A 12,715-nucleotide genomic window follows, 5' to 3' on the forward strand; every position below is an offset into this window, starting at 1 on the left:
ATAAGGTAAACATAAAGGGGGAAAAGTAATTATCTGGTATAAAATTAATAATTGATCGTTGATAGTGCCACTTTAAAATATTTTCCCAAATTAGGGACACTCTCAACATTTGTATTTGAACCACTTATTTTAAAATATGCATAAAATTCAAGTATCTTTATATCTATTCTCAAAGCTCTTATGCCATATTTTTTAGCTGAAAGTCCCTATTTGTCTTACAATTCTATAACTATAAAGGATCTCAAAAGTAAATGCCTCTTGAAATGAGCACTGTTCATCCTGTATTAGGTGAATAACAACAATAGCAAAAGCAGTAGTAGTTACTGTTCATTGAGCAGCTTGTATGTGCAAACAGAATTCTGGTACTTTATTTCATTGCATTTAATGCTCACGCCAACAGTCAAAGACTAAAATGCTGAGGTAAGTGATTTGCACACGGCCACAAAGAACAGTGAGCTCCCCAGGGTTCAATCGAGGATCCTGATATTCTCTCCACTGCATATTTCCTGGGAGAAAAGGCAAGAAACCTATAGTATGTAGATCATTGACATGTTAGTAAACTATTATTCCTAAGTGCTACTTTCTCTAAGTTTTGAGATTGTTGGCATGCCTTTTCCCTGTATATCTATGTTTCAGAAACATGCAATTTTAAATGTATTTTTTCAATTTGATTTTGCCACAGTTACATCAATAGATCTCTTTGGTTTGCTTTTTGTCCTCTAGGGCTTCCCTGGTCCACGAGGCGAGAAGGGTGATCTAGGAGAAAAGGGAGAAAAGGTGACCTCTGCCTTTCAGCATGTGCCTGCCTGATCTCTCTCATGCTGTCCGCTTTGCTTCCGCTGTGTGGGTCTTTCCTGCATCTACCCCTGCTCCGTCCTGTGCTCCAAAAACACGCTGATGCCTGATCTGAGGACTCAGCTCTTCACAGGGGAAGGAAGAAGGCTGTGCCACTAGAAATAAGAGCACTGTCTAGTATGGAAGAAAACATTATAATCCCCAGATAGCCAGGCTACTATTTTTCAACTACCTGACACCAGTGTGTTGAAAGATGTAATGTGCAGGGATTCTTGAAGGTGAAAAAAAAACAACAACACATTTATTACACATTAACGTAAACTGAAATAGCACAAATCCGTAGTGATTTTCTGGCCAAGCTCGCCTAACCCAGTAAAGCCTCAGTTATCTTCCGAGTGTTCCCAGGGAAGGACAGGAGATATGTTCTGTATCTTGATTCTTTAACTGGAAACATAGAAGACAAGCAGTGTGACTGATAAACCCCAGTGAGTCCATTAGGCAGCTTTTAGGTGCTGTAGATATTTTTAAGTGACAATATTGGTGTATTTTATGAGGTCAAGTTTAGGTTCTATCTCAGGACCCTCAGCTCCAGGGTACATAGGAGCCAAATCAGGCAAAAGGGTTTTCTGTCTGAAAATAAGTTTAGATGATGGATTTTTAAAATCATGTTTTCCCTTCTCTCCCCTTTGCTTAGATCTTTGAATAATATTTTTTTTACACTGGACACAGCAAAAGAAGCAAACAAAAACTCAGCCCCTCAATAGAATAGTGAAAATCTTAAAGTGGCCGAAGTTGCACTTTCACAGTCAATTTTAATTGCACGTTTACAATTCAAATGTAAATTGCACTTTCACAGTTCAGTTATATTCCTCAGATTAAATCATGTCCTGATCTATTGAACAACACACTGTTTCAAAACCCTAGAAATTTTCTTTAACAGTGAAGTTCATGGCTTTTGAAAAGCAAGGCCAAGTGAGAGTTGTCAAAGAAAGAAAGGTGTGGAGACTGCTCTGTATTCTACAGGCCTTAAGTATGACTTAGAGTAGCTTCCCATTGGTGAGAGAGTTCATGTGAGCGGTTATGTAAAAAGCACCACCACCACCACCACCATCAATCTGATTACATTTACTGAGCACTTAAGTGTTTTCCCAAAAGCTTTACATGTGATGGTCTTTTCATCCTCATAACAACCCCCTAAGTTGGTGCTATTTTGTTCCCATTTCACAGGCAAGGAAACTGAGGCAAAAAATAATTCTTTTATTCTGAATTACAAATTCTAACTATAAAATATAAATGTACTGGTATTTTAGCTCAAGGTATGTGTGCTTTAAAGATTATAGATTTTCTATTTACCTGGTGGGTAGTATGAGTGCAAAATCTTACTCAAAAGTATGAAGATACTTACTTTAATGCTCTTTTAAACAAAGAAGAAAATACCAGCATTTTAACTTATGAAAACACTAAGCCACAAATTTAATCCTCAGAGTAATGTTAGTCACCCATACAAAATGTTTTCATGTTTCAGATTCCATGTTTCGAAGTTTTATCTATAGGAAAATTAGATTCTAAATGTGAACACTTTATGTATAGCATTCTTTGACATGGGAGATAAATATCAGCAGGAACCTTTAATGTGCTCATACCCACATGGACAGATGGTTTTGTGTTATAAAACTATGTTGATTAATAATAACACTGATATATTGTTCTTTATACAGTCATGTCTGTGCCCTAGCTGGTTTGGCTCAGTAGATAGAGTGTCGGCCTGCAGACTGAAGGGTCCCGGGTTCCATTCCAGTCAAGGGCACATACCTCATTGCAGGCTCCTCCCTGGCCTAGCCCTTGTAGGGGCACGTGCAGGAGGCAACCAATCAGTGTGTTTCTCTCTCATCGATATTTCTCTCTGTCTTTCCCTCTCTTCCACTCTCCCTAAAAATCAATGGCTAAATCTCCTCAGGTGGGGATTAAAAAAAAAATCGTGTCTTTTTCATAATGCTTGAAGTTTACAGAAATATTACTGAGAAATTATTCCCAACACCTCAGTCAACATTCGTATGACAGCACTTTTTGGTTGAGTTATTAATATGAGTTGATTTACCAAACAATGAAGCGAATTCTAAATTAATAAGACCTAACACACCTGGTGTCGGTCACACCCACGTGAAGAAGAGTCCACTGCCCCCTGAGAACGCACCTAAACAAGTTTACATCCGTTTTATGTCACGGCACTGAAGGTGTTTGCTGAGGAAGTATGTTGATTCATCCACATGAGTGAGCAATTCACTCCCCGATGTGCCTCCCAGCTTACTTCCTGTCACACCTGCTCTCATGTCACCCTGGCTTCTCAGGGCTTTGTCTTTAATCATGATCAACTAAACCACACAGAATTTCTCTTTCCCGAGTGTTAAAGCAACCCGGGTGTTCTTGATTCTGAGCCTTCTGATGCAACCTTTTTGGCACACAGGACAGAAATGAGGAGCTTTCGGGCACGCAGTCAGAATGAATACGTTCATTTGAATGCATATCTCATATTTCTGCTATGTGTATGTCTTTTTACCTTTGACTGTTCATGTTGTTTTGCTTCTGAAATTATTCCATTTTATCGTAACTGCCATCCTGATTGCAGAATGAATACGCTAATTCAAGTATGTATTGTATTTTGTACTCACCAACTTCTTGTCTATAAATATGCAGAATTTATGTTAATGTAAAACCGCTGAGGTGCATTCCTTCCTTCTCCTCCTTTTGCCTCCTTTCCTAAATTCCTCCATCCCTCTGATCCACGCAGATTTCCACAACCTTTACCTCGATTCCTAAATACTAATTTCCATGGCTACCTCCCCACTATGTTATTATCCTGCCTACCTCATTTTTAGTGTTAGCTCAGCTGAGTCCAAACTGCTTTTCCTCTCCTGAACAGAATTTTTTTTTAATTGCAAGTAAGCTGGAAACCCATTTACCATTGTGAGCACCTGGCATGAGATTAATAAGAGTGAATTAAAGAAGATCCCTGGGTTTTTAAATAAGTCCGTTCTCCCATTGGTATTGCTAGGAAGTATTAGCACTTTTTAACTTTATTTATCTGACTTAATAAGGGAATTATTTGCTCTTAGTTACCTGAAAACAAATGTTAAAATAAATAGAAGTATATTTTGATACATTGAATATTTTTTAATGAGAGCTACAAAAAATAATGTCCTAAAATTGTTTCTATTTCAAAAAGGTAGACGCTGTTAATATTTAATCTGGCTCAATGTAGCTTTCACCTATTACAGGATTTGGGGGACGGGGAACAAGTTCACAGGCATAGAAAATTGTGCGAAGTATCCATTATTCCTCTGAACCTCACCTGCACTGGCTGGCTTCACAGTACAGTTGGTATCACACACACACACACACACACACACACACACACACACACACACACACACACACTAACACACACATACCCCGGATCCTGGCAGAAACACCTCCTTCAAAAGGACTACTGCACCGGGCTCTGTGTCAGCACTGATCCCCCTTCGTGATGAGTTGGCCTTTGGTCTCCTTCTATCAAATTATTGAGTATCGTAAATAAAATGCCACATATCGTTACCCAGAATCCATTGTCACTCTGTTATTTTTATAATGTCATGCCTTACCTAAACCAGAAAACAATGGTAAATGCCCTTCCAGACTTTTATTGGCTAAATCATCTTTTGAATCACCATTATTTACCCCCCTCCAATAAAACCTGTCTTTTATTTAAACCCTTGTATCCACAGGGGGAAAAGGGAAAGAAAGGCAAAAAGGGGCCTAAAGGGGAGAAAGGAGAACAGGGTGCCCCTGGATTAGATGCACCTTGCCCGTTGGTATGTCTGACTCATGAGACTCTGACTCTGGATGTCATGTGTGAGGGGATAAGCTGGGAGAAGAGCAAGCTGGAGGGACCCATAAAAGCTGGGGTGCTCACTGGGGTCATTAAACATGGACAAGGTACTAGAATGATCCATCTGGGTAATCCTGTCATGTTCCACACCTTGTGTCTGGCCACCAGCTCTGCCTGGTTTCTTAACACTCAAGTGTTGATCCAACACGAATGGAGGATCCAAAGAGGAACCAGCATGGTTCTGTACTTCTCAACAGAGGTCCCAGTTCCCAGTCAAGCCCTCATGATACGTGGAGTTTTGTCCAACTTCACCGTATGTTACTTTTCACTTCAGAGTTGCTCCTCTCCCAGCTCTTATTGTGGTTATTTCTTTAGCAGAATTTGTGCATAAGTGATTTCTTGTTAGTAACGTTATGAGTTAATCTTTACAAACAGGGATTCCGTGGCATTAAGGGGGAAAAAGGGGAGCCAGGCCAGCCTGGCCTGGATGGGCTGGATGCCCCTTGCCAATTGGTACAGTATTTCTCTTTCCTACTACCCTGCATGCAGTTCCTTTGTTTATTACATATTCATCTCTATGGGTGTAAAGTGGTGCTTCTGGACCAAGCTTTACATGATAAACACACTACATGCATGTGCATGAACGGCTCCTTCCACGACTCTGCAGAGTGAAGAGAGCTAGCATGCATGTCTACCTATGACTGGAAACTAATCTCCTAACCTTCTCACAACTGACATGAGCAGGGTCTTCCTTCTGGGGGATGTTAATTTATTCAATAAATAGTTAAAGATTACATTAACATTACAGGAAAGGCTTCTATGTACTAGTAAAGGCACAGCTAGCCCATAACTTTGGGTTTTACCCCTAAATTGAACTTTTTTTTTCTTTTCCTCTAAAGGAATAAAGGCATGTTTGCCTCTTGCACTAAATTTCTGTCCGGCTGTAAGGCCAAGCCTACAGAGTGAAGCCTCTGCAGCCAGGAGTAGCCATTTCTAGGGAATGCTGTTAAGAGACTGTAGGGAAGTAAACCAAGCTTCTTTGAGCTTCTAAAGATAACAGTCTACAGCCCAAACTCTCCTCTTTGTCACATAACCTTTTGATTTAATGGTCTCTCCTTTTGAAACTCACTTTCCTAAAGTAGACAGAACTCCCTTATCTCCATTGGCATGAACCCAAAATCCTCCTTTTACTAAAATCTAAAATTCTACTGGGTGATCCTTCTCCTTGTACCAATCTGGCATTACCGAATTTTTCCCAAATATCTTACAAAGCTATTTCAAAGCGGGGTTTTTTACATTGTTTTAAAAAGTATATTCATGTTTTCTGAGGTGTAAAGCAAAACATTTTATGGTAGTGTTGATGGTTATATTTGGTCTGCATGTTCTTATATTGTTTTTTAATGCTAAGCATGTTTCTATAAAGATAACTTTGTTTCTCAAGCCTTTTAAGAGATTGTGTTTATAGAAAAAAATTGTATTCAGTTCATAATTACAGTTAGAAAATATCAATGTGAAGTGCCCAGTCTTTTATTTTGTTTGCTTGGTAATGATAATAAATAATAGTTTACAATCATTTTGTTGGGTGGAAACACAAGCATGCCTCATCACACCCCAACTCTCCCTGCTTTATTTATGCCATTTGTATCTGAAGAGTGTTCACACTTTAAATAAAAATAAATTCTGCAGCATTTAGGAATCCCAGGTTTATTCAGAATTTGTTAACCGGCTTCTGAAGAACTTTAATAGAAAAATTGATGAATAACATTTTACTGTAAAGATATAGATAGGCTGCCTATGTTTTAATTTGGTTGATTAAATATATTCCATATATATCTGCTTTCAATATAGAAAAGTGAAAAATAGCCTCTGAAGAGCTATAAACTTCAGATAGAAATGGTTCATCATTGATTATTCATCATTATCATGCATTCAACCATATACCATTGTGACCAGGAAGTGAAGTTATTTCAGTTTACTTAAAGATCATTGTGAAATATATGTAAATGAAATTAGGATGAATAGTACAGATTTGTTATCCCAAGGTAGAACTGAGTAGACCACTATGCTTTGTAAATTGCTTTTTCAAAATTAGGCGTATTTTTTATACTTTATGTATTTTCAAAATGTGTACTTTCCCTAAAAAAAGCATTTGGTATTATATTAGGAGTTAATTGTTAATAATTAGAAAAAATATGCCTATGACTAAAGCTACTAATGAGTAGAAATCCATCTTGTAAGCCTCTGAGCATGTGAATTATGAAGTATGATCACTTTCGTGGAGCCTAAGGAATTCTTATTCTTCTCTTGAAAACAGGGCCCAGATGGATTACCCATGCCTGGCTGTTGGCAAAAGGTAGGCTTTGTGGAATTATTTCTAAAAGAAGCACTCTCCCTTTCTCTCCACCTGGCCTAGCCTTTTCCATTTAGAGCAGACCTTTTGAACGAGACATTCCTAAAAGTTGTTTGGCTATTAAAAAGAAAAAGATACCACCTTCAGAAGATCTTTCCATTATTATGTTTACTGCTGATTTCTTCCTGAACTGAGGAGTGGAAACAGTTCCCAACAAACGTTGTAATTTGGGGCCTTCCCTATCTAGTCCTTTCTTTGGATGGAAAGGGGCAGGCCGTGCATCTCCGTAATGGTTTGCTTGTCTCTCGGTGACCTCCTTGTACTCCTAATGTTAAAACTACTCTTGACTGTGATTGTTTTTCTATGTATACTGTTACTTAAGTAAACATGCAAATACATGGTAGAACCCTGTCAATATTAGTCTCTAAGCTGAGAAAGCAGAAAATGTAAGCATGATCTTTTTTCTTCAGTGATGTCTTTAGTTATTTAGGAGACTCTGGTTATATTTAAGTTGGTGTCCTTGTAATAGTTTATCCTAGCCTCTTCCTATAGCTACCTATAGCCATTGTGTAGGAAAAGGAACTTATCCTAACAAAGAGCCTTCTATGTGACAAGCCCTTTTACATAAGGGGTATCATTTTATTTAATTGTCACAATAGCCCCTAGGGCAGTGATGGCGAACCTATGACATGCGTGTCAGAGGTGACACGTGAACTCATTTTTTTGGTTGATTTTTCTTTGTTAAATGGCATTTAAATATATAAAATAAATATCAAAAATATAAGTCTTTGTTTTACTATGGTTGCAAATATCAAAAAATGTCTATATGTGACACAGCTCCAGAGTTAAGTTAGGGTTTTTCAAAATGCTGACACGCCGAGCTCAAAAGGTTCGCCATCACTGCCCTAGGGTGTTATCCTCAATGGTTCCGATGGGGAAGCTGAAATTCAGAGAGGTTAAGTAACTTCCAAGGCACAGAGCTAGTAAGTAACAGAATGAGAAGCAGACGATGGGAAGCAATGGCCTACCTTTAAGCAGGGAAAAGCTGTGTGCCTGCTGTGCTGAGAGAGTACCAAACCTTTACACAATAATGGTGTGAACCTGTAAAGGACCGTGCATGTATGCTACTGAAGGATGAAGGAACTCCACTGATGTAAAAATAAGTCAGGCGGAAGCATCCATGCTGCTTTGATCATTTTGATTTTTTTTCTCTAAAACCTTGTGGTTTGTTCAGTTATTTTTGACAGGCATTTTTTCACCGGCAAAGTTATACAAAACTATGTAGGATTGTAGAAAAATGAAGAGAAACTTACCTCTCCTGGTTTCGTCTTAGCTCATCAACTGTGTTGGTGAGATCCTGTGTAACTTACTCTCTTGCTTGACCACTCTCACCCCACTTGACTAGGGAAAGAAACACCTTCCTTCTTTCTCAGCAGCGTCATTTATTTAGTAGCTTCCCAAACTCCACTTTCAGCCTCTCAGATAATCATCTCAATCACACCTGAGGTCAAGTGGTTCTTAGGAAGATGGGTCTATCATCGTATTCTTCTTCACCTGAGAAAAGTATCCTTTCACCCTCATAACCCCTGTTCTCAGAATGTTTAATACATCCTGAGCTGGGATTAGCATGTGCTCTTTGACCTTTGACCTGTAATCTAATATTATAATGGTTTTTTAATACATTGGCACAACTGACATAGGTAGATGTGAAAGGCTTATTTTACCAACCTTCTAATACTACTCAGAACTTGGCTCATATAGTTTTCAGCTGCTTCTATATCACTTCCTTTTTGTGAGGGCATAACAATGGCAACAAACAAAGCACTCATCATCTTTTAGTTCATAAAAAGGCCAGTCCTAATAGTAATATGTCTGGCATCAGAAAATCAGATATTTCCCTTTTAAGTACTCATTTTTCCACAGAATAGATACCATGATCTACATAAGATCAGGATTTCTTAAATCTCACATCTTATCATATAAAAATAATAATTCAGTGATAAAACTCAGTATTGCTTACCACACTCCCAGCACACACAAAAACAAACCATTGGGATCAACCTCTCTCAACACCCTCCTCCCCAAAGAGTAAAACAGTTAGAAAAAATGGAACGTTCTAAATCTCTTATGTGGTCAGTTTAGCTATCTGAAATACACTTAGTCAAATAAAATTATTTTTTAAATATTTTTAAAAGATGTCCACTAGATTCCTTATGTAGTCCTGTTTTATGTGGATCCCCCTTTTAAGCATTATTGTTTATTAGCTTCCAGAGCATAGTGGTAAATGTTTGAAAATTCAGATTGAGGTGGCCATGAAAATCGCTATGATTAATGAATAAGTTCCTTTGATTATGCTGCTCTCTAATAATTTTTTTAAATACTTATAGCTTTTGTATTTTTTAATGTCTTACTAAACCTTATTTTTCCAGGTAAAGTTAACAAGTTTTTAGCAGAACCTTCCTAAAACAAGTGACAGATTTTTAAAAATGCTTTTATTGATTTCACAGAGGAAGGGAGAGGGAGAGAGAGAGAGAAACATCAGTGATGAGAATCATTGATGCCTCCTGCACTCCCCCTACTGGGGATGGAGCATGCAACCTGGGCATGTGCCCTGACTGGGAATCAAACCCTGACCTCCTGGTTCATGGATTGATGCTCAACCTCTGAGCCACACTGGCCATATTCTCTGGCATGGACTCGACATGCATAAACATGGAGTGAACTCCATCTCTAAAAATCACAAAGTTCCCAGCCTCTCCTAGGCACATCTAATGTAGGATCTAATTTTCTTGGGAAAAAAACAAATGTTTTTAATTAATGAACTGGACATTTTACTTTTCTCGTTGATTTTTATTTTTGAGTAAGTCACCATCTCCAAGATCTGCTGTATCAGTTTATACTTCAAAGACGATTGGCCCGCAGTTCTCTCAGACTTAACTTTAGTTCTAGGAAAATCTTAAAATTATGGCTGTTCAAAATGAGAAACCAGAGATTTATGGTACTTTAGATCACAGTGGAACCTGAAATACAGCTTAAGGACCTGCTAGCAGGCTGGTTTACCTTGCCCATCATCCACAGAAGGGCAAGACTAACAAAAGGAAAGAGGAAACAGGAAGAGTCCGGTGTTGGTGAAGTAAGTAGTGCCACTGAGGTCAGAATCCTCAGCCTTTTCCACAGTGTGGTTTAATGCTTAGAGAAGACTATGTAATTTGTAAATAGGACATGTGTATTTTAACTATGGCACATTTATGCTAAAAATCCTAATTTTCTGCTTTCCCAGAATAGTTACTGAAACAAACACTTACCAGAAACTTATCTGCGGCAAAAGGAAAATGTGGGTTGAATCTAGGATAGAAATTTTGATGACACTGGAGTTTTAGAAAAGTAATATGTAAGACCCATATTGATTGGCTCATTGATTGACAAACAACAACTCTATTCAGGGTTCTACCAGTTTTCTTAAAATAAATGTTAATTTGGAATTTTTATCCTAGACCACTAATTCTATATATTTGTCTTTTTTGTTGTTTGTTTTTCTGCAGTGATGAAACTAACCTTCCGAGCATGAAGTTGTGTATATAGTGGTCCACTCTTTATATTTATAGTTGAAAATCGAATTGCAGATTTTACAAGTCTGAGATATGTTTACATATAGCTGCTTCTTCCTGTTTGCAGTAGTACACATGTCCGTCTTTTCTTTGCTTACATCTAAAATTGGGCAACATGTGAAACTAGTGAGAAGCCTGCAGAAAAATATAGATCAGTATCTCTTTATCTTATGTAAAGATGCCTATTTATATGGACATATCAGTGATAGAGAATGATTGTTCTTGCTATTTTCTTACTTTGGGCTTGCCAATTGCATGGACAAAAGGGACCATGAAATAGTTTACATAAAATTGTGACCAAATATGGACTCAACACTATGAAAATGTACCATACTGACCGATGTTAGCGTTTATTGTCACATCCCTACTCACCTTCCCTGTTAGCGCTGAGTTCACGCCACCCGTTGAAACTGACTAAAAAAGCATGACCCTGCCAAACCTGCCTGCTGTTGTGCACCTTCAGATGCTAGCACGCCTCTTGAGTCCTTCAATCACATCTGAGCTTTTATTTCTTTTGTCATCTCAAGGGGGTTACACCATGGCTTATTGCCAAAAAGAGATAAAGTGGTGGAGAGCACACACACAAGTGGTCTTGTATTTTGAGGGAGTTGCAGTCCCAACTGCAGATCTACAGCTTCCAGTATTGTGGGCTCACGCGGCCACCCTGGTTGAAATATCCAGGGGTTGAGCTGGTTGTGCCGCCGGTTTTCCTTGGGCTGCCCTTGGCAGTGAAGACCAGGAAAGAGGACCGGTTCAGTATCCTGCGCTGTCTCTCCTGTGACCAAGTAGGAAAGAGGTGTAGAAATGCAGGCACCCAGAACAGCAGACTTTTTCTTCTAATAAACTGAATTCAAGCAGGTGTTAGGATGGGTGCTTTTGGAGAACGACAGAGACATACAGCTCTTCTTTGGAGTAGAAGATTCTTGGAACGCAGCCCCTGTTTCTTAGGAAAAGGTGTGTACCTCCCGACAAAGCTCAGGTTGCTGAAGAAATCACACGTCCTGAAGGGGGCTCACTCCACAGTCTCTACCGAAGCTGATGTGAGCCTCCATTCTCTCCAAAATCGAACCCATTTCAAACATTTTCTACAAAGTTCTAGAAAGAGAACATGTTTCCAATTCTTTTAAGTACTTTTTCTTTTCTTTCTTTTTTTATTCCAAGGAATACTAAGCTGAAACTCTTTTGCCATATTTGTTTGAACATTTTTTAAAGAAAGGTCTTCAAATTCTAATAATGAAACCAATCATCAAGATGACATTTCACTAACTTTCTTTCTTGTTATGAATAATTGAAGAGAACGTAAAAGAAGCTCCACTTTCACTTCAGTCATTGTAAAGTATCAAAGTTAAGAAATTCTTTTCAGTACTTTTTGACTTTTTTTTCATATGATGAATATAACATACATAGTGATTATCACTTAAGATAAAGTCAAGATTTGGTCACATTTGATAGTATTAACTCATTTCTATTTTTTGTAGTTCTACTTAGATATAAGTTTTGTCTATATTTAGATTTCTTTATCTTTTTTTACATTTCTAAATGTTTGTCTTATGCACAGACCAAATCTGAGATCTCAGAAAGCTGTGAAATATAGTTGCCATATAGTTGCCATTAAGAGAGTATTTTTTTCATCTTCTTGCTCAAAAGTTACCTACCTGTATTAGACTGAGCATTTCTTTGCACAGTAAAGTGTTGGTAGCATGTTTTGAAATGGCTTATTCTACATGGAAGAGTTCCATTAGGAGAAACATCATCAATGAGGAGTAGTCACTTTTTGCTCATGGGGCAATATAATTTTTCTCTGGACTCAACACCATTTTGTGGGAAATTTTCTGGTTTCATGCACAGGTTGTTACCACCAGAGGGGAAACTAATTCATCATTGACTTGGGCTGACAGTAATTAAGATATGATTATAAGACAAGGATCCTAAGGTCCTTATGATCTCTTTCATATTGTATAACCAAATGCTCAATTATACACATTGCCTTCTTTTTATTTCCATTAAGTTTCCAATATTGGAAAGATGTTCAAACTATTACACCCATCTAATTGGTCACATTTCTAGTAACATTCCACACTCTGAAGCTAATTT

At 38.0% G+C, this 12,715-nt stretch overlaps 1 protein-coding gene across 4 annotated transcripts in view; it reads left to right on the forward strand.

Annotated features, from left to right (window-relative positions):
- Positions 1–10,665, forward strand: part of COL25A1 (collagen type XXV alpha 1 chain) — a 472,442-nt gene extending 461,777 nt beyond the window's left edge. For 2 of the 4 annotated variants that reach the window (XM_023764849.1, XM_023764850.1), the window contains one exon: positions 724–810. In XM_023764849.1, the coding sequence (XP_023620617.1) occupies positions 724–810 (87 nt within the window). Of the gene's footprint in view, positions 1–723; positions 1,051–5,098; positions 5,177–6,977; positions 7,017–10,555 lie in introns of those variants that run through there. The other 2 variants (XM_006101373.3, XM_023764848.1) reach the window with 2 other exon arrangements.
- Positions 10,666–12,715: the final 2,050 nt, after the last annotated feature.

Source organism: Myotis lucifugus, unplaced genomic scaffold (assembly GCF_000147115.1).
Source record: "Myotis lucifugus unplaced genomic scaffold, Myoluc2.0 scaffold_353, whole genome shotgun sequence".
In the NCBI taxonomy this organism is placed as follows: domain Eukaryota; kingdom Metazoa; phylum Chordata; class Mammalia; order Chiroptera; family Vespertilionidae; genus Myotis; species Myotis lucifugus.